This window comes from Schistocerca americana, chromosome 5, assembly GCF_021461395.2.
Source record: "Schistocerca americana isolate TAMUIC-IGC-003095 chromosome 5, iqSchAmer2.1, whole genome shotgun sequence".
Lineage (NCBI taxonomy): Eukaryota > Metazoa > Arthropoda > Insecta > Orthoptera > Acrididae > Schistocerca > Schistocerca americana.
The window spans coordinates 407770678-407795156 of NC_060123.1; the positions used below are offsets into that span (position 1 = coordinate 407770678).

At 37.2% G+C, this 24479-nt stretch overlaps 1 protein-coding gene across 1 annotated transcript in view; it reads right to left on the minus strand.

The window, feature by feature from the left end:
* Positions 1-6001: 6001 nt before the first annotated feature.
* LOC124616404 (odorant receptor 83a-like) overlaps positions 6002-24479 on the minus strand; it is a 49701-nt gene continuing 31223 nt past the window's right edge. Inside the window, exons 4-5 of the mRNA XM_047144708.1 lie at positions 6200-6304; positions 6002-6085 (exon numbers count right to left, since the gene is read on the minus strand). Of these exons, the coding sequence (XP_047000664.1) occupies positions 6002-6085; positions 6200-6304 (189 nt within the window). The remainder of the gene's footprint in view (positions 6086-6199; positions 6305-24479) is intronic.

Here is a 24479-nt window from a genome sequence, read left to right on the forward strand (position 1 = left end):
GCTGGCTTCTCACTCATGAATGCACTACAAAACAAATTACAGCATAATATAACATGTGGCAAAAGTAATAAATTTCTGTGGTCAGGTGTGTACAAACTCCAGCGCAGAAACTTCTTTAGATAATACTTATTTTATATTCCTTAGATGATATAAGAAACTCTTATATAAACGGAATAACAAAACATTGTATGTTGACTATATGAACACCACTCGGCACACTATGAATAGCATCCAGTCTGATTTAAAAGTTCTTTGTTGAGGACAAAGAGATGTTTTACCTAATGTAATTGGTGGAACTGAAATATATGTCAATCAAAAAATTACTGCATTAACTAACTAAATGAACAATGTGAGTCACACAACAGCACCTATTTTGACATCTTCAGACATTTTCTATGACAAAGCGCTTCTGGATGCCATTTAGGCCCACAATACCTCATCATAATTTCCTTCACCTTCATTATCAGAATTGTGCTTCACATCAATAGCAACCACATCACCCACTGATGTCAACATAGCCCAAAGGATTCCCCATCCCACGATCTGGTCTACACTATTGTCACTGGTAGGCAACCTGATCTCATCCAACTGCTGATGTCAACTGGGCTGCCTTACAAACTACAATGTTCAGGGTTCTCGATGTTTGATTTCATCTTTATACCACCATTTACTTTCTTACATTTTTATTCTAGCCACATTTATATCTCATATCTTCAAAGTTATTTTAAATCATTTTATTTTCAGTATAATGTTCAACACTATATGGTATCATCTATAAAGTTGTGTTGCAGCTGCGATGTGATGTGCCATTCTGTATGTAATGCTTTTGTGATCCAGCTGTATAGATAAAGCCTTAAAGTGCATTTTAAACTGGTTTTATGTTTTTAATTTTTATCTTACATGACATATTCCATTCTTTTGTCACGTGTGAAATTAGCAGATCTATAGCTTTTACATATATTAAATTTACATATAATTAATTTAGTATCTGTTTTTAAGTATAAAGATTATGTCTGATTTTAGAAAAGTATATATGGTAAAGTATTTCATTCTACATCTTCTAATATACACTATAAGTATTTCATTCTACGTCACTATTTTTTTATTTTCTTTATTTTTGTATGTTTATAACTTCCAATCATTTATAACTGGAATTTTGTTAGTGCCAGTCATTGTAGACTTTTTTTAATTTATAAGTAAGCACACTACCAGTCATTGTAAACTTTATTTAACCTATAAATATGCACTCCTTGCTATTGTTCTTGTATGTAATGATTATGTCCTGATGTTTCACTGTTGTAATTTTGGGTATCTTATTCATTTTATTCACACAGTTAAAGTCCGTTCTCTTGTTTCATAAATCTGTTGTTTTTTACATTCAGAAGTAAAATTCTGACGATGGCTGCAAAGCCAAAACCAGTTATCAGCTTCAATAAAGTAACATGTGACCAAGACAGTGACTTCTATAATCTCGTCCCATCTATAGGAAAAAGAAGTAAATAGTCTGTTACACTTACGATATTCCTTATTTTTTCCTTTTGTGCTATTTTGTCCTATAAGTTTATCTATTACAGTGGTATAGTGCTAACTGAAAATGGATTTGACTTCACATGGGTCTGAAAAATCCTTTTCTCCGTTGTAAGTATTAATCTTCCATTGTCTGTGCTACTTATTGTAGAGTCACCATTTTTGCTGATGGCACTACACTACTTATTGATAACTCAGTAGATAAACTTGAGGAAACAGCAAATTAGGTTTTAAGTGAAACAGTGAACTGGTTTAACATTAATGGCCTTTCTTTTAAATTACACTAAAACAAACTATGTTCAGTTCAATGCAACATTCAAAGATGAAGAAATAGTAGCAAAAATAGTTGAGCAGGTGATAACCAGGGTGGATACCTCAGAATACCTAGGCTTACATATTGACAGCAAACTGAACAGGTCAAACCACATGCTGGATCTATGCAAAAGACTGAGTTCAGCAACTTACGCATTATGCATTGTTTCTTCTTATAGAAGTATGGAAATCATGAAGTCAGCCTATTATGGTTATTTTCATGCCATTATGGCATATGGAATTATATTTTGGGGTAATCAGTCATTGGCTAAAAAAGTACTGTGTGCACAAAAAAGAGCCATAAGGATCATGTGTGGAATCCATCCTAGAGCCACATGCACAAATCTTTTTAAGAAACTTGGAATCCTTACATCCACTGCACAATATATATTCTCTTTGATGTGCTTCATAAGGACAGAAAAATCCATTTTTAAACTGAATAGTGAGTATCATAGTCATGAGATGAGAAGAAAACATGATATCCACTATGAACAGGCAAACCTAAGTATGGTAAGAAAGGAGTCCATTTCACTGGCTGTAAGATTTTTAATGCCCTCCCTTCAAGAATTAAGTGTTTGGTAGAAGATGAGCTCTTGTTTAAAAAAAACTTTAAGGGAGTTCCTATTAGAAGGATCATTTTATATGATAGAAGAGTTCCTGAATTACAGTGTATAGCATTTCTTGTAGTGTTAAATGCAAATATGTCCCAAAATCTACATTTGCAATGCTGACTATTCTTTATGGTAAAAACATATTTTGCAATATTTATTTTCTATAACACTTATTTTTTAATATTTATTTATCTCTCAAAATTGATTTTCTGTAGTAGAACCTAAGTTACTGTTTACTGTAATATGAAATCATTTTGTTTTGTTTATATGTGCTACCATAGATTTCTGACACATTCCATATCCTGTGATACTGTCACAACATGGACCACCAGAACATGAAATAAACAAATAAATAAAAATAAATAAATAAATACATAACTTACTTCTTTTCTATCTGCATTTGTGAAAGTCTGGGCAGTCTGTGCAGTATTAAGTGAATTTTCAATTGCTTTACATGGTTTGGTTCCTCTAACAATCTGTGGTAAACTCTCTTTCTGTTCCTGGAGACTCCATCATCATTTTATTTTATTATTTTTTTAAAATCACTCATACAAAAGTTTCAGTTCCACTCTTGCTCCATTGAAGTTTGGTGTGATTCATCCCTCAGCCAACTTCCTCTTCAGATTTTTGCTTCTCTTACATCAGCTTAAAGATGAACAGAAAGCTTCTCCAAATTTATCAATGGATTTTGCCATGATCAAATTGCTCTATTTTTATGAATTTAAGCATAACATTTAATATATTCACATTGTTCTCTGTTACCTGCCTTATGGTACTTCCATAAATGTAACTTCACTGTGTTCTGAGTTGTCTATTATTTCTAGTACTAGTCCAGAAGAAAACACTGACAATAAAGAGGAATAGGATGTTACAATATGTATTATGGCATTTGCGAATGTCTAATTTTATATTGCCATATTGAACATAAGACACAGTGTAGCTGCATAACTGGTATGTTACACTTGAAGAAAACTTACTAGTTACTATAGAAATCGAAAAAAAAAAACTCCTGTGAAAGTAGCTGAAAATTGATAAATATGGTCAAACATTTTATGTATCTATTGAAAAGGGGAAAAATGTGTAGTACACAACAGAAATATTCTGTTAATAAAGTCATGTGAGGATGACACATGAAACACAAGTTGTAACATCATATTTCTGAAGTAATATTGTATTTCTTATTAAGATGTGTCCTGGGTGAAATTTTAGCCCAATTTGGTGGGGAATTTATGATAAGTTTACACTTCAAAATCATTTACATTATCAAACTTAATATTTCAAACTGAAGTCACAGTGACACATTCACATTTACTTCCCAAATGGTTTGTGTGCTGACCCAATTTATTAGCATGTTTTTGCTTCTGTTATCACATACTTTTACCTGTGTCAGATTTTGCTACTACTAACGATACACCATGTATAGAAATTTTGCATTTGGCTGACCCTGGCAACCCTCCCAGCTTGTCGCTTCAAATGGCTGCTTGTATTGTTTCAGCCTTAAACCAACCCTGACTGTATGTCAGCTAGCAACTGAGTTTTTGAGTATTTGATATAAAGTCATAAGAAAAGGAAGTAAAGAAAATAGAACAAGATCACTGACTCAAGGACAGCTAATGAAATACCTGAAAATATCTACAGATGGCTGAAGGTAAATGGATTATCATTAAATTTGAGTATGTACAGTTTAGTACTTCCCATAGTACAACACAACCTGAGCTCATAATTTATTCAAGCAAAGAAATGTAGGGAGTAGAGGGTTCAGTTCTTTGAAACAATGAAGTGACCACAACCTCATATGAAAAACACGAGCCGGCCATGGTGGCTGAGCGGTTCTAGGCGCTTCAGTCCGGAACTGCGCGACTGCTACGGTCACAGGTTTGAATCCTGCCTTGAGCATGGATGTGTGTGGTGTCCTTAGATTAGTTAGGTTTAAGTAGTTCTAAGTTCTAGGGGAGCTGATGACCTCAGGTGTTAAGTCCCATAGTGCTCAGAGCCATTTGAAAAATGGATGTGTGTGATGTCCTTAAGTTAGTTAGGTTTAAGTAGTTCTAAGTTCTAGGTGGCTGATGACCTCAGGTGTGAAGTCCCATAGTGCTCAGAGCCATTTGAAAAACACGAATCCTGGGTGTAATGAAGTGCCTTAGTTCAATTACATCTGTAGTACCTCATCATCTGTACATTTACGAAATCTGTGCGCGCTAACACTTCCCTTCACCAGCAAATTACTGAATTATATATTGTGGCAGCTTTAAAGTGTTAAAATTTCAAATTACAGAGTATGTCATAAGAATGGTATTCTGTGTTTTTCCTAGAACATCATGTTGATGCCTTCTTAATAAATGGATTTCTGACAACTGTTTCACAATACTCATTATCGTGTATATTTATCTTTCCTCAATAATAATAATTATTATTATAGTAATAATAATGCAGCTAACAATAAAGTATACATCTAAAAAGAAAGATGATGAAACCCACCAAACAAAAGCGCTGGCAGGTCGATAGACACACAAACAAACACAAACACACACACAAAATTCCAGCTCTCGCAACCAATGGTCGCCTCGTCAGGAAAGAGGGAAGGAGAAGGAAAGACAAAAGGATACGGGTTTCAAGGGAGAGGGCAAGGAGTCACCCCAATCCCGGGAGCGGAAAGACTCACCTTAGGGGGAAAAAAGGGAAAAAAGGACAGACTTGTGTCTGTGTATGTGTGGATGGATATGTGTGTGTGTGCGAGTGTATACCTGTCCTTTTTTCCCTTTTTTCCCCCTAAGGTGAGTCTTTCCGCTCCCGGGATTGGGGTGACTCCTTGCCCTCTCCCTTGAAACCCGTATCCTTTTGTCTTTCCTTCTCCTTCCCTCTTTCCTGACGAGGCGACCATTGGTTGCGAGAGCTGGAATTTTGTGTGTGTGTTTGTGTTTGTTTGTGTGTCTATCGACCTGCCAGCGCTTTTGTTTGGTGGGTTTCATCATCTTTCTTTTTAGATGTATTTTTCCCACGTGGAATGTTTCCCTCTATTATATTCTTAACAATAAAGTATTGTTCATAAAGTGAAGATAGTCACTTTACATGTCAAACACACTTGTGTAGAAGAAAATCAGGAATAGATGCTATAAAACAAAGTGAAACATATATGGTCTAAATAAGATGTGACAGTCACAGTGGTATATAACTTTTCACAAGCTTGCAAAAGAAGGATTATACATGTTTACATGAACTTTTATGCATGTGATGAGATGTCTAGCTTTGAACAACTTGCTTTGCAACACTTTCATAAAAATTGCACAGCTCACATATCATAGTACACAGCGTTTTATGTTAGTCAGGTTTATTATTTAACACTGAGACATAACAGTCTTTTTTAAACAGCATAGAATAATGCCGTTACTGTTAAATAACATAAATTTACTCCACAATCATGTGCAAAAAACCTAACAATGTTGCTGATAGATTGTAGTAACCTCTACTCCAGACATGGATAACAATACTGAAGGAGCATGTTAACATACTGATGTGCCAGGCATTAATGTTGGCTTTAAAAACTGGAACTACTATCCTTGGGGCAGTTCCTCATCATTATATGTCTTTGTGGACTGCACTGCAGCCCGCTCACCATGGAAAATTCCTTTACAGTACTGAAATATAAGCCCTCATCATTCATACAACAATCAGCCAGTTGGTCATACAGAAGGCATGCTGTTTAGAAAAGCCATAACACAGTAAGCAGATGAGGTAGTGAATGTACTTGCCAGATGTGAGATCTGCTGGCCACACCAGCAGTACAGGAAGAGCTGGCCCACGGCTGCAAGGAAGAACTGCGCCGAACTCCACACCTGCATCTGGTCAGCGACTGTCTGCACACAAGATGTCATCAGCAGTTGCAATTACCTCAATAAACCCGCAATAATAATAATTTCTTTTAATTTTATAAAATTTTCTTGGGAAATGAGCAACAATGGAATTTTAACATGGATAGTGGAAGAAATCAACAATACGTTATTGAGAAAGCTATTCCAGAATTTGTCTAGAGTGATTCTGAGAAAATAAGATTCTTATTAATGTTGGTGCATTGATTGTTATTTTAATCCAGCTGCCACCAGATTCATTTTTTTTTTAATTTTATTGAAAACGGTGTAGTCAGGCACAAATTTTGTTTAGTGTTACATCTGAAGTGCAGCTTACAGTTATTTTAAACATTTATAAATTTACAAGTAATAATATTTCTTTCATTAGAGATTTATAACCTCTTCTTGCAGATTACATGATATAATATGTTCAGCATTGTTGACTTATTAGGGCTTTAATGTTTTGAACTGGGGAATCAGCATGTTCATGAGGTTTTCTCACAGTTTCTATTGATGTGGAGCTTATTTAGGAAATCTCAGTATAAGAAATTTCTGGACTCTGTCAACTTCTGGATGTACGATGCATGAGGTAGAGAGGGTTTACTACTATAATCCTGTGGTAACCCTCTGTTACCACTCCCATAACATTGGTACCTCATTGGCCATTACCATAATAGGTCACAAAATGCTGGTTCATTATGTTACAACACATTTCACCTGCACTGGTGGCTCATGTCTGGCCACCACATGGCAGTATGATCAAACATCAAAGGCAGCATCATACTGAGGTTGAATGCACAGCCAATGGACAGTGTGACCTCGAGAAACTGACTATAGCCTACATGATATTAACCTGGAGTGGAGAGCACTTACTCTCCTTCTGTTATGATTTGTTCCCACACACATTTGACTCCGGTCTCAGGACTCTTCGTACTTAATTGGACTCAACCTGGCATTGTGCCTGGACTTTGTACTGAACTTCTAAATTATGTTCTCATTAAACTGACTTTGATGTTATATGCACACTTGTTTGCATGTGTAGTTACTACAAGTGATGACAAGTGCAGCTGATCATTCATCATTTTTAATAAAATGATGATGCTGACAGGCACATTGCTGGATGTAGTGCTTCAGAATTTAAAGCACCAACAGCAACTGGAAAGCCAGAGGCATTTAGAAATGCAGCAGTAGGAGCACATGGGCATGCTAAACAGACCAACCTATTAGCACAACCTCAACACTTACCAGCTTACCTGCCACCTTTCCCTACCTACGATGAAACTGCAGAAGACTAGGACTCACACAAAAAATGTCTATGACAATTTTTGACAGCCTTCAAGGTAACGGATGCCAATTCCACTAAAGCCTTCTTTCTGCAGTGGATATCTTCCTAAATTTTCTTGTTGGGGAAGTTGGGCTAATTTAACTAACAAAAAAATTTGGTAAGTAGAGGTTTCCCTTGTGTAACAGGTATTGAGATGGATGGATTGGGCAATTGGCTCTCTGCTTATTCTCAATCATAATCAAACGTGTAGCCAGTCTGCAGCAGGCAAATGGCAGGTGATGGACATTGAACCTTGGACCCAGGTAAGACACTCTACTATAAGCATTTCCTGAAGAGGCAGTTGATAGCAATGCCAGCAGTTGGCTGCTGCTTGGTCAGGATAGCGTGATAGTGACATGGCATCAGGTGACTGCAGTTTGGTAGGCCAGTGGTGTACTCCAGTGCAAGATGCCAGTTTTGCCCAGGTTGACAAACACTGGACCAAAGACTTGAGAGCACTGGTTGGCAGTGTCTGACCCCCACGATGCAGACCTGGCAGGACCTCAGTTCATGCTCGGACCATGAGGCGAGAGTAAGAACCCCGGCATGCAGTCTCATGGTGGCAGTGGCAGAATGCTGTCATTGATGGTGAGGCCATCAAGCAGCGGTTGTTGGTTTGCAGCGCAGCTTTAGGAGAATGTTGTTGAACCCACAATGAAGACTACACAGGGTGGGCATTGTGCATGGCTTTTCAGTGTTGATGACCTCCTCAGCTAGCCTGGGGGTATATGAATGCCCAAAGTGAGCTTGTATATGCAGAAGACAAGTACTGCCGCCTATTTGCAGTGTCATCAAACTTCCTTGCTACTGCAGAAGATGATTAGGAATGTAGACGCTTCATGAACATGCCTGGAAAACTGGGTCACTACCAAAGGTATCAAAATGCTTTGGATGGCTGGAATTAATGCCATGGAAATGGCACTGAGCCCTGGCTGTCACCTGTGTTATTACAGTTTTTAGACCCTGTCTAATATCTAAATATGCCAAATACATGAATACCCCTTTACCATATTAAATAAATAGTTTTATTTTATATTTTAGCTTTCATTTTAACTGCACCACCACATAAAAATTGTTCCTTTTGCAATGTTCACATATTTGCGGTAGTATTTGCGAATATGAAAATTTTTCACTGTATATATAGCAAGGCAATAGCATGCATAACCAATGCCTGCCATCTTTGGACTTATCAGAATATATGCACTGCTGAGCAGAACATAAGGACAAAAGTAACTTTCAGATTATGTGTCACTGCCTGGTAACATAGATCAATGAAACTTGGACCACACATAGGAATAACTGCTACAGTGTAGTACACATCTAACTATACTTCCTATACTTCTATACTCTGCAAACTACTGTGAAGTGTGTGGCAGGGGATTACATTCCATTGTACCAATTATTAGGAATTTTCTCATTCCATTCACTTATGGAGCATGAGAAGCATGCTAGTTTAAATGCTGCCATGCATGCTGTAATTAATGCAATGTCATCCTCAATGTGTTGTAATATATTCCTAGACTATTTGACACCTGTTCTTGGGACTTTATAAGTAGGCTTTCTTGACATAGTTTACATCTATCTTCAGCAATCTACCAGCTCAGCATATTTTAGCTTCTCTGTGATACTCTCCCTTTCTAGATGGTCTGTGGGGGGGGGGGGGGGGGGGGGGGGTAGTATGAAAGAACTTTTGATATTTCTGGAGAGGGATGTCAGCTTGTAAGTCGCCATAAAAAGTTCCAGTTTGAACACTGCTAAAATCTTGCTTAATACAGACTTTTTATTCATTTATTGAAAGGAAAATACCTGACCACACTGTATTTTTTCTTTCCCGGAGAGCTGGAAGCAGAGGGGGCTGGCCTTCTCTGTATACATTCAACATCCCCCATCAGTCCTATTTGGTACATGTCCCACCCACTTAAGCTATATTCTAGGATGAAACATGTGAAAATTTTGTAAGCGATCTCTTTTGTAGATCGATGGCATTTTCTCCATATTACACCAGTAAACCAAAGTATAGCTCCCAGCCTTGCCCAGGACTGAGCCAATGTGATCATTCCATTTATATCCTTAAAAAAATGTTACACCCAGCTATTTGTACCTAGGTTAACCGATTCCAGTAGTCACTCTTTGATGTTGCATTCATAGGATGCTACACTTTTTTCATTTTATGAAGTGCACAGTTTTACACTTCTGAACATTTAAAGCTATTTGCCAATCATTGCAGCACTTTGAAATCTTATCAACATCTGACAGAAATATTTATGCAGCTTCTTTCAGACAGTACTTGTAGATAACTGCAGTATCTGCAAAATGTCTTCGGCTACTATTAATATTGTCTGTAAGGTCGTTAATATACAATGTGGGCAGCATGGGTTCCAACACAGTTTGCTAGGGTATATTCAAAGTTACTTCTACATCTGCTGAAGATTCTCCATCCAGATAATTTGCTGCATCCATCTTATCAAAAAATTCTCAGCCCAGTCACAAATATTGCTAGATACACCATACAATTTTACTTTTGACATAAAGTATAGATGTGGTATTCAGCCAACTGCATTTCAGAAATTAATCTACCTGACTGCCTTGATCCAAGGCTTTCCGAATGTCATGTGAGAATATTGCGAGCTGGGTTTTGCATGACTGATGTTTTCAATATCTATGCTGGCTGGCATGGAGGAGGTCATTCTGTTGAATATACCTCATTAAGTTTGAGCTCAGAATATGTTTTAAGATTCTACAACAAATTGATATCAAGGATACTAGACAGTAGTCTAGCGGATCACTTCCACTACCCTTCTTTTAAAGGGGTGTGACCCATGCTTTCTTCCCACTACTGGGCACAGTTTTTTGTAGGAGGGATGTATGACAGATTATAGTAAAAAGGAAGGCTAACTCAAGTGCAAGTCCATAGGAATTCCATCACCCTTTGCAACTTCATTCAATTTTAACAATTTCAGCAGTTTCTCAACACCACAGACACTAACACTTATTTCCCTCATGTTTTCAGTGGTACAAGTATTACAGTGGACCAATCCTCCAGGGTTTTCCTTTGTAAAGGAACATTTGAAAATGGAGTCAATCATTTGTGCTTTCTCTCTGTTGTCCTCAGTTTCAGTCTCTGTCTCATCTGTTGGTGTCTGGACACTTACTTCGACACCACTAACAGCCCAGAATTTCTTTGGGTTTTGTGAATGATCGTTTGGCAATATCCTGGTTCAATATTCATTGAAGACTCTTACCAGCCAAATGCGTTTCATTTAGCATCTCTCTATCTACACAATGTAACCGAAAGATTTTTTTGTGTTAAGGTCCTATGGAACCAAACTAAGTCACCATGATTTAAGATGGTCCCCTGGACATTAAAAAAGATGGGACATGATTTGTAATAGTGCATGTGATCATCACACATGGCAATGGGTGCTCTGCAACGTGCTCCCATGCTGGCCACAAGTACAGTAAGGAGTTCTTTCATTAGGTGGTTTTGCTCCTCCAACTGCATAGTTGACAGATACTGGATGGTCCTTAATGCATGTGGACATGCTGCAGTCATACCTGAAATATGTGATGTGATGTGATGGGTGGTGTGTGTGTGTGTGTGTGTGTGTGTGTGTGTGTGTGTGTGTGTGTGTGTGTGTGTGTGTGTGTGTGTTATAGTTACACCTCCATCAATATGCAGTTGCACATGGCAGTTTACTTTTATGTTCGCTGTTCTATGAACAAATTAGAGAATGTGTGCTTCAAGTGAGCCATCTAAATTGGCTAGTCCAACAAGTAAGTATGTGGATGCCACATGACTAAAATTACATTATTAGCTCAATAATGCTATATCACTTCTAATGCCATGCGACTGTTGCTGAAGACTGTTGTTAAGCCAGCACTGATTGCTTTACTTTGTTTTTAGTAACTAATTATTCAAATGAATAGAAATTTTACCAACAGAAATGCTTTATTTAGAAACAGCAAATTTAGTCATCACTGATATAGCAAGCTGAATTTTTGCCTGTATTCTATCCCAGTTATCAGTTAATAGCTACTTAAAAATATATATGCATAGCTGGGACCAATAAATAACCACAAAACTGGTTAATAACACCAAAAAGCTGGCAGATTTTTTCATATCACTGTTTCCTAACACATTACATGTCAATGGCAGACAGCATCTGCCAATTCTGAAGTAAAGAATTATTTTAATTTTGCCATCTCCAGGATTCCCCTTGCTGTTCCTTGCACACACTTCATACCTGTCAGCTGCACCAAGAGTAGAGGAAATACCGGAAGGAGTAATATTGTATGGGCTATAGTTTCATACACAGCAAGACCAAGAACCAATAGCACTGCACCTCCGCCTTGTCTAGAGATCTCTGAGTTTGCAGCACTGCCAGTTATTTGTTTACCAATTTTTGACAGTTGTGAGTTTGGTGTGCAAGAGTGAAAGCTTAATTTTATTGATATTAACATTATGAATTCTAAACACAAGTCAGTGACAGTGAAGGGAAAAGAAAAAATGAGAGAGAGAGGAGAAAGGAAAAAAGATCAGGTGAGTTTATTCAGCCTCAAATTTGTTCCTACCTCAAAGTACAATCATAAAGAAAACATCAAAATCAGTCATCTGATGCTCAAGCTGCAAAAGCGGAAAAGAATAAGGATAAATCTGTTATTTGATTGTGCAATAATTATTTTTTATTAATTTCTCATTTCATATAATTTTATTTTCTCGAATGCATTATTGTAAGTAATTTCCATTTGTCGCCTAATTGGTATGATGTCACTGCAGTGTCCAATGGTACGGCACAAAACATAACTTGTTCAACTGATGTTCAAGGTGCCTTTTAATTTAATGAGAATCATGCTGGAGTTAAACCAGTGAAAAATGGTAAGAATAAACCACTTTTTACTCTCTAGCAACTACAATTTAGTCCCTACCTCTGATCGATATTTGTTGATGGATGTCAGAAGCCATCGTCATTGGAACAACTGACAACATATGCAAACTAACAGTGGGCAGAGCTGTATTTTTACCAGTGTATTGATTCATCATACAGGGACTGACAGTGAGTGACCATGAATGAAGAGCTATTGCACACTTTCACATAACACTGTTCCTTCCACGCATAATTTCTACGACAGCTATGAGACGAAGTAGCCAGTACTTCACATTACTGTCTCCTCACACCATTCCTCTTCATTCTGTTGCCATTGCAGTCAAACAGTATAGCGTGTTTACTTTTTCTTAACACATGGCAGGGTGCTGCATATGGAAAAAAAAGGATAATTGTCACTGGCATCACTGGAAGTGGAATTTTGCAGGGGATGGTCTCCCATAGTGCTGGCAACCTTTTCAGTTCTTGATATTTTCTGATGTTAATGGGAAAAAATGTAGATGTTCATTTGTATGACACATGAAATAAGGGGCAGTGGAGAATACACCATAGAGACTGAGAGCTGCTGAAAAAGGTCCTCGATATTCAGATGTACAACTGGTGAAGCATTTTCCTAAATGTCTACAGGACAGTATGAGAAAAAAGACATTCCAGAAACAACCAAAGGATTACTTAATGGAAAAAGAATTTTAAAGTGTAGATGAATGTATGTGTTAAGAACAAGGAATGCTGTTATTATTTGTACGTATGTACTGTAATCTAATGAAAAATTGTAGTTTGATGTATGTAAAAGCTTCTGAATTCTATCACAGACTTCTGAGCAGCACTAAGGAATTCATACCTAAAGAAAAGTTGAAAATCCAATAAAATGTTGAAGAGTCATTGCTTATTAATTTGTCAGCCTGAATAGCTCATTCATTAGCAAGTTGGCTTTCAGGTGTAAAGGTACTGGATTCAGTTCACCAAGAACCCCCATCTTCAAAAAAATTGTAAAACAGAGATGTTATTTTAACGACAAAGAAAAATGTACGATAAAAATTGAATCATGATATAGGATTCAATTAATTACTCAACTCCAAATTTGAATGCACGATATTTATTATTATATCCACACATAACACGTTTTAATGAAAACAAACGAAAGTGAACTTATATTGAATTGAAAATGAATAATAAGTGTATTCTGTGAACCACACACTGGAATACAAGTATATGAACCTCACTAATATAGCAATTAAACTAATTTTTCAAAATTTCTTTCTGATGCACGTATTATTTCATTCCATTCTGTCCAAACAAAACATTGCATCTAACACAGCACTTCCTGGTTGATTTGTTCTGTGACCTATTATACTTCCAACAACTTCTCTTTTTCTATTTGTTTTCTCTTGTGGCCTGTATACAGTCTCTTCCACTCCAAGCAGTGAAAGTCTGCATGCCACCTGATCTCCTTAGGAACCTCTGGTGCTTGACATCTCCATTCTATTTGGTGTTTTATAAGTTCTCATGCCAGATTGGTTAGGAAAGTAATTCTGTTCAGTGCTTTATCTTCCTTTTTATTGAATTTTTAAATGCAAAATGAAATTATTACAACTAAGTTTAATAGATTGTAGTACATTACAATAGGCCAGTGCCTTTTATTTCTCGTCACATCATTGAGACAGATGGTCAACAAAGTCCATGCCAACTTCTGTCATGTTGTAAAATGTTATGATCGCAGACTTTTTCACATTCCCTGTATTGATAACATCATCATTGTGCATTGTAGAAACTACAAGGACAGCTTTTTTTATTCTTAGGAACAGTACCACACAGCAGTCTGGTCCCTTCAATCCCACAACCAACCAACCACCCAACAGTACCACACAAGGGTCTTGTCCTTTTGAAAGCTGAAGATTTTTCTGTTCTTTGTTTGTTTGGAAGAAACTCCACAGGTACATTGTGTTTACTTCAGTAAAGTTTTCCCATGTAAGTAACGACCTTATCTTTAAGGCTTTCAGTAAGAGAATACATCAGAAACCAATTATCGGTGCTTACATTTCTGTTACTGCCCACAATGGTTCCACCATTCTTATTACTACATCAAGTGGTTTATTGCTTTGTTTAAGTCTATCAGCCTGCAAACCAACATAGGTTTCAAGCATATTATACAATACTTAGTATAAACCCATTAATATAGGCACTTAAGACTGAAAAATAAGTAACTTACCTATCAAAATAGAAATGGAAATGGTAACACTAATAGTCACTTGGGTGACAATTGTCAACCAGGGCACACAAAGTGGATGAACATATTTTTATATTTCCTACCAATATCTATGTACAAAGGACAATGGTGAAAAACTGACCTTTAAAGTGTAACTCGACACTATACAAATTCATGTCTGTGGACAACACGAATGAGCGAGAAGATAACAAAAAGAAAATTGCTGGGTGAAATAAACAAGCATTGTGCTACTTTGCACTGTCACCAATCTTTACAATCTAACACTAGGTTATCAATATGCTAAATTTAATATCATATTCATTACTACACGTAAAAGTTCCTGCCACAGTTTAACAGGAGTATCTGTATAATGTGCCTTCATGAAACCTCATTACTTCTGCATTACTTTTCTGCCAAAACAGATGATCGACATTGTTAAAACTCCGCAAAATGGTTGGAACTGCTTTCCTCTGCACTAATACTCTTCCTCAGGAATTTATGTACTCCTTTTCCTCTAAAAGCTGTAATCAGTGGAAGTTTTACAGGCTGTACAGCTTGTCTCACTTCTTTTATCCCCATGTGAGTCCTACCTGAACTCATCGACAGAATTCGGAAGACTTCGTGTTGTTTGCAACTGCTGACAAGGTACGTGATCGAAGCTCACCAAGCAAAAAATTAGTCACCCCTAGAGAAAATATTACAAGCATCATTTAATACCCTGTAATTCCACCCCTGCACTTGATGACCACCTGGGTTCAGTTAGGAAGTGAGTCCACAAGGTTTTGCACATCCCCACTGAGGATTTGATCATGCAATCCCAACAATTTGCGGAAATGCTGATGTTGGCACTTTACTCACTGTTCCAACATGTCCCATAGATTTCCTATGGGATTCAGAACATTCAAGGGTGGAGGAGTGTTCAAAAAACCATTTACTTATTCTTCCAGTCCGATGAACTATGCTGTTGTCATCCTTAAAAATACGGGTATCAATAGAATATTCATCACGCAGATGTTGATTGATCATTCAGAAGTTTTAAGCAAACACGCTGGTTCATGTTAGTGGTCACCTCCATGATCAGACCCAATTCATGACAAGAAAAATACCTGAAAAACATCACAGACCCACCTCCAACTTGAACCTGACCTTGCTCACATTCAGGATGAAATACTTCCTCTCCACTCGATGACACGCATCATTTGAATATAGGCAAAAACACGATTCATCAGACCATATTACATTCCACTAGTCAGCCACTGTCCATTTTGAATGATTTCTAGCCCACTGAGGACACACAGCTTTACATGCCTTTGTGAGCAATGGCCTCATATGAGGTGACTGACTTCAAACTCTCATTGCATGCAGTACCCGTCATAGTGTTCTATCACTAATAAGTTGAGATGGACCTTCACTTAGTACCTACAGCAATTCCTATCAAGTTTGGAAAAGATTTTGATTCATAAGATGTGAAATGCATCTCTGGTCGCTCTGAGTAGGATTTTTTCTGACCACAGTTCTGATGACAATGTGTTTTGTAGTCATGTGTGTTACACCACTACTTGTAGACACACTGCAACAGTCTGTTGTGAAACACCCAGAAATCCAGCAACTTCACACATTGTGTGGCCATGTGCACAGCCAAACACAGTTGCCCACTTTTTACTACACTCCTTACGTTTACCCATGTTTAAGTACAATGTCCACTCGAAACATAAATGTCTCACTGATAACTACTTTTTATGCTCACACAGAAGCAGTGCTCGTATGGTTGATCACATGACTCAATCACTGATTGCTAGTTCCGTATGCTCAGAGAGAGGCAGTGCTCATATGGTTAATCACATGACTCAATCATTACACCATCTGTAAAGGCTTAATGCTTCAACTGTGAATGTGCACTGGGATGACAAACTTTTTTATCAGGAGAGTTTATCAACATGAGGCACTGCACTAGCTATTACTCAATGATCTGCGTGTTACATCTCTTTAGTAACATTCTCACAAAATGTTGTTACTTATGTGCATCACTTCCACCACAGCAAGTGATCAGTATAAATTGTGAACTGTTTGTGAGTGTTTGTGTGTGTAAAAAATCTTCTATCTTCTCATTGCACCATTCCTCAAGCAGGGGTGGTCATCTTGCTCCCCTCTGTGCTAACTGTGGCCTCATAATCTCAGGAATTAAAAAAAATAAGATAAGCTACATATTTGAGTGCTCAGTTACTGAGTTCATAGGTGTGAATGATAAAACATTATTTATACTGATATTTTACAAGTAATGCCCTGACGTTACTCTTTTACCATATTTTATTGAGTGATGTCAGGCAATTCTCCAACATAAACTCCTTCAGGGCACTCTGTTTCAAATATGCCCTCTCAATAGAGATTTTCTTGCATTTTTACGTTTTCTAATTTTAAATGCATTTCTTTGGTTTAGGAGAGTCATTTGATAATTGTTGGTGAAATTGTCTTCTTACGTTAGATAATTTTTGCCAGTTGACTCATTACTGTAATAGTTTAGGAAATTACATCTCCCAGTGCTAAAAACTTATTAATAAAAATTATTTAAAATATATTGAAATAAAATATTTTCCAACACTCATGGCGAAACTGCTAATGCTACAGATACTGGATCCAAACTGAAAAAAAACTCCTGGACTAAGATGTCAGGTACAAAATTTTGTGTCAAATATATGACAGAGGTAAACACTACTCCAGGGATAGGAATGAGAAGGTTTTAACAGTTAAATGATATTCCTTACTTCAAGGGCACTCACATCCCATCAACTGATATGGGGTGCAGCTTTTCAATGTATACAGTCTTGTTGGCTAATAACAGATGATCGTTCACTTTCGACAACATGAGAATGTCATTGCAATGCACTCAGAAAGAATAAGGTGAATTAAAAACTTTACTTATGGTACTGAAGATCTTAAGTTTATGCATACGGTATTAATTTGTAATATAATTCTAAACATTTATTATATGACAGTTTTCTTCTTTTTATAATGCGTCTTCTTAAGGTTTAGGTGATTTATTAAGATCTTCTTTTTTTAGGTGAACCACCCAAAAAAATTTCTGGCAGAAGTTAATTATTTTTAATTTTCTACAGCTCTACTTCAATGTAAACTTCCAAACACTGAATGTGTGCTGCATGACTAACTAATTACAGTGAAAATCAACAAGCATTATTTTGTTGTCTTTGTCATCTTTTTTCTACTCAATATGAGACAGTTCAATCATACTTCTCTTCAAAATCAGGGCATCAATATCAAAAGCAAAATAAATAAATGACTGGATCCCAGAACATTAATTTTGCAATCTTCATAAGGAATGTTACTCAAAATGGCGAAACTATGAGATTCTGTAAAAATCGGGTAGCAGATTGAAAACGGAACTTGTGTTTGGTAACATATACTAATATGTTTATTTGTTGTGATATTTCTTGGTCAAAGACACTAGGCCTTCAGAGGTTCACCTCAGAATATGGGAGATCCAAATTTGCTTGGAACATTAGAGCTCTTGAGTCACTACATTCCAATTCTTGCAAAACAGATTAGCAAGATCAGAGATGACCATGAAGCTGGAATTTACAAGTGAATTATCCGTGTAATGATAGAATGAATTGATTTCTAGTTGTGCCCTTTATGTATGTAGAGCCATCTTGAAAAAGAGAGAGAATACAAACTATTTTTCTATTATTGTAGGTGAAACTCCTGATTCAAAGCATGTTAAACACACAACATTCATTTGCATTATACTTTCTTCAACTTGGAAATTGATAAATATGAAATAAACGAACGGTTTTTGGAATTTGTGGATTGTCATAGCTACTTAATTCAATCAGCACTTGCAAAACAATCAATTCTTATTAGTAAATTATGCGAGCGAATGAGTTAATGGAAGTAATATGAGTGGAGTCCTATTGCAAAATTGTCTCCATCTCCAGTCATAGCATTAACTTACGTGGGGATCATGCAGCTGAGAGCTGTCAGGAAACAGATCTGTTAGAACTTCTCATCAGTATGTAAGGTTGTTGAATCACCTCAAATAAAGTAGAGATACTTTATTCGAGGTGATTCACAAACTTACATACTGACGAGAAATTCTAAATAGTGTGTTGGAATTTTGTTATATTCCACGTGTAATACCCGTCAGAGTGCTCAGGTTGAAACTGTTAAGACCAATAGCACCTCACCTGGGTAAGATTGTCATTGCTGTTGAAACTTTCAGTCAGTTAAATTTGTCAGCTGAAACACATTCTATGGCATGGGGTACTTGGGATTATGTGGAATCATGGCATTAATTCGGCTAAAGCTTTTGTTATCAATTGACTACAGAAGCAAATTACTACAAGTCTAAATACTAACACTGATGTTGAGGTAAGAAAAACAGAACTCATTAACTGATTTAAAATATTTTCGCAAAAGTTGGGACACTATGCTCTCTGAGTCGAAAGTTGCTGACAGTGCATTTAATATGATCTGGAACTTCAGGCGACGACGATGAAATCATTTAAAGATGAAATCAGAAATGAAGTTACAGACGTGAATTCAGAAGATTTATTCAACATAAATGTTTTTTGTCATTATTGGCATCTTGTGTGACTCCGGTATGAAACAGTGAAGGTTTCAGATGAAACATTTATTAGATCTTTATCGAAATACTAAAAGATGACAGATTATCGTTGAGGCATGGACGTTATCATTGACTATCATAATGATGTCACAACAGATTTAGAAGATGAGATTAAATATTTAAAAGAAGCCATACTTCAAACTCTGAAGAATTGCTTTGGAACCATTAGATCTATTAATAAGACGCATGAGCTTAAAGTTTCAAGTTTATTTCCGAATGCATGTGCAGCTTTCGCACTTTTGGTACTCTTCCAGTGACTGATCTGGAGCAGAAAGATAATTACGCACTCTGGCTCGTGTTAAAAATTGTCTCCGATCGACTATGCCTCAACGTCATCTCGCAGATTTGGGGACCTTGGCAAGCGAATTTAATTTGCCAAGGCAACTAGAATTCGATAATGCTTAGCGAAAGGCTCACAACGCATGCTTTGCAGCGTGTTCCTATGCCATAACGTTGAGGGTACTCATATATACATTATCGTTAATACGTGCGGGTTGACTCATATTGAATAAATGTAGTAGGGAAAAGGCGGCAGCTTGACGGCGTTTCTGTTCGTCTCGTCGCGTCTTTCTTTCATTTACGTTCTGTGCAATATTGTAGCAGTTGTACGTATGTCCAAGTTTCGTCGAGCCATTTTGCTTGGCAGTGACACACCATACGAAAGTTACTTTCTTTCTTAAGCTTTGCACAATTAACAGTGACTGTTTCCATAGATGACTATCTGAATAAATATCATATTCACTGTCTTCAATCTTATCATGTTCGAACTCAGTGAAACATCTCACCGATTCATGGTCACCACTGTCGCGAAGTTTTCTGCAATAATTTTCAGGCATTTTATATCAGGAAAACAGATACCGCTTATCACCTTCCTTACGACTAAGGGAAGAATAAATTATGCATAAAAATATTCGAGCATAATTCCGTTTACTTACTTAAAAATGAATATATTTTTTACGCGATATTCTTTAGACTGTATCTTACTGCAGCAAAGAAACGCTCACTCGTACTGGGTCATGTACAATAATAGAAGAACGCACACTCGCGTCAGGCTACTTGCTCAATAACAGCAGTTTTATCATCAATGTGGAACTATAATACCAACAATGACTCTGATAACACTATTCCAAACATGCATACAATAAAAGAAAATAAATTTCAATAGAAAGTTTCAAAATACCGTAGGCAAAATCTCTCGGGCCATTTTTGACGTGAGTAGGCCCTATTTTTTTGCGTTACATAGAAAAAGCGCCACACACAAGAACGTGAAATCGCAGTTACATGCTTTAACAAACGTTACAGTCGTGCAGTGTTGTTACATCTACTGTTTTTGCATGAGATTTCCGGCTTTCTACAGAAAAACCTACTGCTGAAAAGCAAATAACAGAGCAAAGCTCTTGTTTTTTTTTCATACTAATTTCTATCTCTTCAAAATAATTTTTGGCGAATTTTTAAACATCACTTGATAAACTCTTTCTTTCTTCCATATTAATCAAGTTTTGACCATCTCTTAGGTGCATTCCTCACCCCAGAGACTTCTCTCATTCAACTCACGTGCTGCGTCAAGTTGCTTTAAGTTTATCCATCGCATGGATATTACTTAAAACCCCTTTTTATATGTTTATAATACTTGCCTGGGTAACAGTAACCCACCGTATGCCTGACTGCGAGAAGCTAAACAGATTCTTATACCATAGGATAACGACACCTAATAGCCCAAACTGGAAATAAAATGTCATTTATTTTCTTATAATGTTTCTAAGCTGTCAAATTAAGTCTACAGTTGCTCATTTGTTATTCGTTCCAAAAAATAAAGCTGCTCACATGGTATCTGTATTTTCGTAGCTAAAATTATGCGAAAAACGTGGGTACCAATGACTGACACGCTTCAAATGTCAAAGCATTATAGGGTAACGAAGGTAGTGAGATGTGTCTTTTGGTGTAGACTGTCCTGAGTTTCTGTAATGGTATGAATGAAGGGTTCGGAAACGTAAATAATGTAAGCTGTTATTGCGATGCATACTGCTAATAGTTACTGTCTTACAGCGTTTCATTGTTGACGTTATGATTCCTCAGTTCGTTGTTAGTTGCGCGTGGTGTGTTTCTGTCCCTACAGTTAGTGAACAAAGGTTTGAAACAGTTTGTTTTCGTGATAGTTAAATGTGGAAATCAGTGCACCTGGAGCTCGGAAAAGGGTAAAGTACACTTAAAACTACAAAAGTCGTGGGAAAATAAAGCTAAATTGCAGTATTGCCTACAACGTATGAAAAAGGGCTATATTTTGCGTATTGTATGGTGTGTGAAAGTGAAACAAATATTTCTTCGGGAGGGAAAACTGCTCTTGATATACGTATAGAAACGCGAAGGCATGTTGTGTGATATGCTGCAAGACCGGAAAGGCATAAAACTTTAACTTCATTCTCATTCCAGGACCCAAATGTCAGCAACAAAGTTAATTACGGTACCTGTATGACGAAAACAGCAAAACTGAAATTATATTTCTATCGCCAGATCTTTCGGAATTTTAAAATTTGTTAACAATTCGTAGCTCATAAGGAAAGAAAGATTAAGAAGGATATCCCGGGTTATAATCCGTTTCAGAAATGCTTGCCTGTCTAGGGAACGAAAAAGTGACCCTCTCGGTTCCCACGTCGTTAAGTGCTCTCATTTTCATAAACTTGAAATCGCTACGTATGTAATAAAACAGTTGAATGACAAGAATGCTTCCAAAAATTACGCCTTAAAAATTCAAATAACGGTTAGAACCTGTCAGGCAGTAATCAGTAATTTAAAGTAGCTTAATGATGTATTTCTTTTCACTTGCTGAAAGGGTTATAGCATATCTTTTATTGCAGATGCAAGGGTAACTGTTGTACCTGACTGAATAGTAAAAAAAAATGGCTCTGAGCACTATGGGACTTAACTTCTGAGGTCATCAGTCCCCTAGAACTTAGAACTACTTAAACCTAACTAACCTAAGGACAACACACACATCCATGCCGGAGGCAGGATTCGAACCTGCGTCCGTAGCGGTCGCGCGGTTCCAGACTGTAGCGCCTAGAACCGCTCGGCCACCCTGGCCGGCACTGAATAGTCCTAAAGGGACATGATAACAGTAACAATGTCAAGTGATATTCCTGCGTTTGGTTTGCCATATAACATTCCTAATATTACGGTCCGCCCCCGGTAGCTGAGTGGTCAGCGTGACGGAATGCTAATCCAAAGGGCCCGCGTTCGATTCGGAGATTTTCTCCGCTCAGGGACTGGGTGTTGTGTTGTCCCAATCATCATCATTTCATCCCCATCGACACGCAAGTCGCCGAAGTGGCGTTAAATTGAAGGTGGAGGTGGCGGGGAGGGGAAGGGGGAGGAAAGATACTGATGATAACAACTGCATCGTGACTTTATGCGGAATCAGCGGCACCGAGTGAAAATAGATGTCGTATCGTGACTCGAATCCGGGATATCCTGCTTGCTAGGCACTTGGCGATCACTGCGCCACCCGGATACAGTGTTAATCGCAAAATGCGCGGACTATCTCGGCCGACCCACATACCGACCGAGCTCCACCACTTATCAACAGTCCTCGTCCATGCTCCCCGTGTTCGCTAATTTTAGTTTCCATCCAGAGGTCGAACGTAAATATGTGTCTGATCTGATGGTTGTGGATTCACAGACCATCGAAACACCATGCATTCATATTCCTAATATTATGTCAGTTAAGTTTGCTAGATTATACGAGTTCCATTGAGCGGGCGGAAAAAAAACCATTTCTTTTGTTTGTACTTATCAAAAAGCAAAGTCTTGGAAAAATTAATATCTCTAAGACTGATGTGCCAATTAGGCTATTCTTGTTATGGCATCAACACTACATGGATGTAAGTGTACTCAGTGCATCATTTTGCCAGTAATAATTGGATCATTACATTTCAGACTTGTTTCCATTTTATAAAACGACAAACCTCTCAGTCCTCTTGTTTTAATTATTCATAATTCAATTAAGTTCTGGCAGTTTAAATTAAGTTGGAAGAGACTTGCTTGGTGGCGCAACGACAGAGCGCCATAAGCGTTCTATTGTTATTTATGTTGTTATTAAAAACCCAAATATGCATTTTAATTCCAAGTCCGAGTAACATTTTACGAAATGATTTCTTTTGTATGAACTATGTGCATCGTCACTCATCACTAAGCGCACAGTTAACTAAAAATCACTTATTGGCGTGAAGCTCAGTTTTATTCATTCTACTAAAGCCAATGAAGATAAGAAAAAAGTAATCGGCATTACAACAATTTCAATTACAAATGAGAGTAGTTGAACTTCCAATTTTTTATCGCCTTTGGAGTGGATCCGTTTGTTTGAGTCTTTATGATACTTATAATCTGGGAAATCAATCAATTTATTTATACTAAAGAAACCACTTTAGGGTCATTTGTATTGTGTGCCCGCTGGTTGTGCTTGTCAGTAGTTGTTGGTTGTCGTCATTGGAACTATTGCCATCCTGTGCGATCTTAGAGTGGGTGGCGCTCATTGAATAATTTTTGTACAACAGCCACCATTTAGTCAATTTCATGACTACCGCAAATAAGTGCCACATTTGAGCTTGAAAACCTCTTTTATCTGGTGCCCATTGCATAACTGCTGTACGACAGCCATCATCTGTATTCTTCTGGGCCTGCTGCGTAGTATATTTATTTATTTTTTGATCCAGCATCAACTGATTACAAAAAATAATAAAAGTATTCTGGATGTTGTGTTATTATAATTCAAAGTACGCTGCTAAGTTTGTTTTATTTTTACAGGAGGCCTATTTCAGCTGAACAGGCATCAATAAAGTTATGTCTGTTGTGGCATCCATGCAGTGGTTCTGTCACTGTGTATCTGCTGGTTAATTACGTTTCTTTGGCGTTACTGGGGTAATAATCGTTGATTATTACTAGACGGGCGATTTTTAGGTCGTAAAAATGCACTACATGCGCCTAAAATAAGCTTTTTCAGTACCTCATTTAGGCTACATAATACCTATAATAGACCCTAAAAAGTATTATGCAGGGAAACTAAACAATATAAAAAACTGGTTGCACATGAGCACACTGTTATTCATTCAAAACAAGGAAAATGAAAATACACGCAG